The 5375-nt window shown below is 41.4% G+C and overlaps 1 protein-coding gene across 3 annotated transcripts in view; it reads left to right on the forward strand.

Moving 5' to 3' along the window:
- The window catches only part of bbx (bobby sox homolog (Drosophila)), a 36868-nt gene that overhangs the window by 13182 nt on the left and 18311 nt on the right, over nt 1-5375 (forward strand). For 2 of the 3 annotated variants that reach the window (XM_015398367.1, XM_015398368.1), the window contains exons 3-4: nt 2546-2714; nt 4959-5207. In XM_015398367.1, the coding sequence (XP_015253853.1) occupies nt 2546-2714; nt 4959-5207 (418 nt within the window). The remainder of the gene's footprint in view (nt 1-2545; nt 2715-4958; nt 5208-5375) is intronic. The other variant, XM_015398369.1, reaches the window with a different exon arrangement.

The raw sequence follows: 5375 nt of genomic DNA on the forward strand, positions 1-5375 counted from the left end.
GTTAGCATGGCTATCACAGCCCCTACATAGTTAGCATGGCTATCACAGCCCCTACATAGTTAGCATGGCTATCGCAGCCCCTACATAGTTAGCATGGCTATCGCAGCCCCTACATAGTTAGCATTGGCCATCGCAGCCCCTACATAGTTAGCATGGCTATCGCAGCCCCTACATAGTTAGCATGGCTATCGCAGCCCCTACATAGTTAGCATGGCTATCGCAGCCCCTACATAGTTAGCATGGCTGTCACAGCCACTACATAGTTAGCATTGGCTATCACAGCCCCTACATAGTTAGCATTGGCTATCAGAGCCCCTACATAGTTAGCATGGCTATCACTGCGCCTGCATAGTTAGCATGGCTATCACAGCCTCTACATAGTTAGGGACTAATTTCCCACTGTGATCAGCTTCATAGTCATAGTAGGACACTTCTTTGATTGTAGAAATTTTACACATTCAGTAATAAAGTGCCTCAGGTGTGGTATGGGGTTACGCTGAATATGACCGGACTTTTCCTTTAAGCTCCTCGGTTCGACGGTACTTTAACATGAAATGGAAACGGAGCCGCCATTGAAACAGTCTCCATATAAGTGCTACATTTTAGGTTTTCTGCTTTGGTAGTTCAAGATTTATAGTTGAAGTTAAAGAAATAGAGTAAACAACAACGTTTTGTCTTAACTCAGCAACAACGAATGAATGAACATACAGAACAATATTCAGCGGGTGCGGCTTGATTTCCAAATTCAAGGAGATGGAATGGAGAACCCCCTGCATGAAAAGATCAGGAGAATGATAAATAGAATTGTAAATAGATATAGTTTTTTCTATTTCTTATATTTGATTTACTGTCAAAAAAGAGTTCATACTGTGTTAACCATGACAAATTTTAAAGAAAATGTAAAAATTTTTATTGCTTTTGTTCTGAAAACAATGTCAAATTTAAATTTCCATCCAAAATTATGCAGTCATTTTCTCATGTATTTTTGAGAGATATAGGAATTAAAATTAGAATCTGCAGCTTAAATATTTTTGAATAAATAAATATAAAATGCCAGAGTAGCTGAAAGACAGAGCCTAGACAGGTCACCGTCCACTAACAGATTCTGCAGAGTGGGAGAATAGAGATAAAATCAAGCAGAATGATGAAAAAGGGTCTCTATGTCTTCCAGCAGTCTAAGCCTATAGCAGCATAACTATAGAGATAGCTCAGGATAACCTGAGCCACTCTAACTATAAGCTTTATCAGAAAGGAAAGTTTTGAGCCTGCCCTAAAAGTAGACAGGGTGTCAGCCTGATGAATCCCTAACTAGTGTGTGCCTTCCCACCTTTGAAAGCAGTGTCACATTCAGATTTTTTTTTAATTCCATTACTAAAAAACACAATTGTTATATATAGAGTCACTAATCAGATTACGTTAGTGCTTATAAATTTGATTATTGGGTTTTTCTTCCAAGATTTTCAAGTAACCCTTTTACAATAGAATGGTAAACGGTATAGAAACTTTCATTTGTTTCTATACTGTAGTGACATCAGCAAACCTTCTGAAGCCTAAAATAAGTCTTTCTTTTCCTTTGAGCGTTTTTCTGCTCGCTGATCAATCATATTTATCTGCAAAATTCAGTTCTGATCATGCATTGCAATTAAGGGTGTAGGGACACTGCATGTCCAAAAACCACATGTAGGAGTCAGGGACGAGAGGTGGCACTGGTTGGACTCTTGAATCTCGAAGAAGAAGAAGATGAACTCCCTCGTTTAAACATGCGCAGTGCTCGAGGTTCTGGTAAATCTGCTTCAACAGCAAGATTTACCCACCAGCACCTCAGGAGGGCCGACTGAATTTCAAACACCTTATGACCGGCCCTTACAATTCCTGATCGGGAGGTGGTCATGAGACGCTAATCACCCCTCGTTACCCCCTGTACGCTACACGATGCAGGACGCACCATGAGGCTGAAACTCGGCGCGATGAAAAATATTCTCTAACAACTTGAGAATTGGCCCGAAAAGGGCAAAACATTGTACAGTGTATGCCCAGCTTTACGTGTTCCGCATGCGCAGTGGATGACGTAATGATGTCAGAAGCGAGCGTGCTCCGAGTTTAAGAAGTAAACATGGATGCTAGTGCTGGTGTTTGAAAATAAAGACTGCTCTCTGCATTATCGTCCACCATGGTTTTTCTTCCTGTTGCTGCATAGCGAAACAGAATAGGGACCTTTGTTGAATATTAATGTCACTAATATCACATTTGAAAAGATGAGATTCATATCAGGTTCAGGAGCACAGAGCCAAGTGGCCTGGGTCGCATTGGAAAAACTATGTTGTTCTAAATGTCATGAAAAGATCAGATACAGGTCGCATATGGGTAAAGAAATCAGATTTGCGGACCTTTTGCTCAAAACCTTGTTCAGGTCCCGCCCCATTGTCAGCACGACCGGTTCATGCTCCACAACTGCTTTATTGGTACTGGGTTCTTCAGCTTGACAGGTTTAAAGAGTCAATGCTTTTTCTGTCACTGATGCATTTTTCTGTTGTAATTTCTTTAGGTACGATAGTACCATGAAGAGTGGAGGAAAGGCTAAGATGCCGCCTGCAGAGGAGGTCACTAGCAAAAGACCAAAACGCAAATGCCTGCAGTGGCACCCCCTTCTTTCAAAGAAGGCCTCTGAATTCTCTGAGGGAGAAGAGGAGGAAGATGAAGAGGAGCTTGGGAAGGTAAGAGTAAGAGGCTTCATGTTTGGGCAAAACACAAAAACATTGCTTTAGCAGCTACAATGTTAAAAACCTAGAGAGGTAGAGTGGCTGTGCAGCTGACATCAGCCAATCACCCGTTTGTCTTCATATTACCTTGAAAGCAGCAACAAAATCACTGTGATCTTGGTGTACTGCCGTCCCTGCCCTGAAGGAACGGGCATCTCATTTTATTGCTAACCTGAAACCAAGGAAAAGGCAAGATGGACGGCTGCCATTAAGAGACAGAGCCGCTCTCATGCAAAGTTCTGTTTGCTGTTTTAGGAGCGTGCACAGAAAGCATCAGTGCATCTATATTTGAAGGAAAAAACCTCTTCAGACTTAGTAATATTTACTGATAATTTGCTTCTGAAGCGTAGGACAGGGGCGGAGCTAGATCGGGGGTCAGGGACTTAGCCAATCATTGGCCACCCATACCATTTTCTTCCCTCTAATACAGATGGTGGCAGCAGCAATACCCTCAAGTGGAATATTCAAAACCTTTTTTGTGGTTAATTATATACATCAATATACTAACATCAAAGATAAGCACATAATTCATGCTCTTTTTACAGCTAGATTTTGAGTTACATGGGCTAAAGAGAAAATGATGTGTCTCAGCAAGTACTCTACGAGTCTTCAGTAAAATCATAGATAAATAAACATTTTAATAATAAAAACGTATCAATTAATCAATTTATGTACAGGGTTTCCGCCGGTCATTAAAATTCATTAAATTATTATTTTTTAAATTAAGGAATTAATTGGCATTAAAATTGATTAAATTTGATAATCGTGGCAATAAAATCCTTCGGAAAAGAAGCTTGAGGCGCAGAAAAGGCTAGAGAATGGGGAAAAATGCAAATTTGAACCAAAGTGGCGGGAAAACAAGGAACTTGGGACATGGCTGCAGCCTGTCCAGGGTGAAGATGATGAAGGATTTTGCCGTGTATATATATATATGTATGCATGTATGCATGTATGTATGTATGCATGAGTATATGTATACACATACATACATACATACATATATACATACATAACTCATGGGTACTTGTTGATGGCATTAAGATTATTTCTAAGAGCATTAAAGGAGCATTAAATAAGAGTTACTCATTCATGTATAAACCCTGATGTAGATATTAGTGCTTGTAAATATAAATTTTGTCTGGAATGTTTATTGATACAAGTAGGAAAGTAATGACAATGAAAAAGATTTACGCCCCAGAAGTCAAAACTGAAAGAGTTTTATAAACTATACCTTTTATCTAGAAATTATGGGCATTTAAATATATGCGTCTACTTGTTAGGAAAGGCTGTAGGAAAGTAGAGTTTGTCATTTTTTTTTTTTTTAGAAAGTATGGATGTTTTGCTCATTATTTTCCTGTTGGAACAGTGTAGACTGACCCTGAGGTTCTGGTGCCTATCCGCTCTCCATCTCCCCTCAGTGTACATTGCTTATTGCATGGCCACCCTTATAAACATTTTCTGGTTACGCCTCTGGCGTAGTGGCTAAGTACGTCTTTTCCAAAAGTCTTTTAATGCTACATTTAGACTGCAAGCAGCAGCAGCTAGTTTACATGCAAAGTCAATGGTTGACGCGCATCATAAGGCCCTGCAGTACGCCTGAGCAGTTGAATCAGTGCCTCACGAGCTTCTGAGCATCTGACGCGCTGCTGCTGGAGGCTTCTGCCTCATTTCATGGGCATCACACTACCGTGTGTTATGCATAAGTTAGGCTGTCGTTGGACATAAGTTCTGGACTCGCTATGAATACTCTATGCATACGCCCAAACTTGAAACAATCCATAGGAAGTTAAGCGTATGCCAGCGTTTTAGGAGATTCTGGGTGTGACCTAAGCAAATTATCAATAAATATCACCAACTAAGGATCAAGATGTTTTTGCCTCCTAATATAAACGCATCATTTTCCAATGATTTACCGTCCAACTTTCTTCCAGAAGAATCTGTTTCTTCCAGCTGAAAAAAAAAAACCTGGAAAAATCCTGGTAAAAAAAACACCATCCAGAAGAAACTTCCAACCCTGCATCTCTTGCAGCGTTATTACGGAGCACGCAGGAGTTTTTAAATCGTCCAGCAACAGACAGCGGTCATATGACTTTATGAGGCGTAGAAGGAGGTCGAGGGGTTTCTTTAGCCAGGCTCTTTGTAATCATGCAGACCACCAGAAGCTTATTCTCCATTGATGTTTGTGAATGTGTTAAAAAGCAGTGCAGTGAGGACCAGAACCCCCCAGTGCAGAGCGTTAGGTCCACAGAGGAAGCTGAGGAGGACTCCAGCGAACAGCGGGCACGTCGACCTATGAATGCCTTCCTCCTCTTCTGCAAACGCCATCGCTCCCTGGTGAGACAGGAGCATCCTCGTCTAGACAACCGGGGGGCCACCAAAATCCTGGCCGACTGGTGGGCCGTGCTGGAGCCCAAGGAGAAGCAGAAGTACACCGATATGGCCAAGGAGGTAAGGCACCATTATTGCAGCGTGAGTCATTTCTGATGGTGACTAATATTGATAACAGGGAAGGTTTCTTCATAGTGGTTGGTGGAAATTGGATGTGACTAACTGGATGTGCTCTCTTCATCCTCTGACATGGGAGCTGACTCGGAGCTCATCTGCCTGGCTGTGTGT

The sequence above is a fragment of the Cyprinodon variegatus genome, unplaced genomic scaffold (assembly GCF_000732505.1).
Source record: "Cyprinodon variegatus isolate N-32 unplaced genomic scaffold, C_variegatus-1.0 Scaffold931, whole genome shotgun sequence".
NCBI lineage: Eukaryota > Metazoa > Chordata > Actinopteri > Cyprinodontiformes > Cyprinodontidae > Cyprinodon > Cyprinodon variegatus.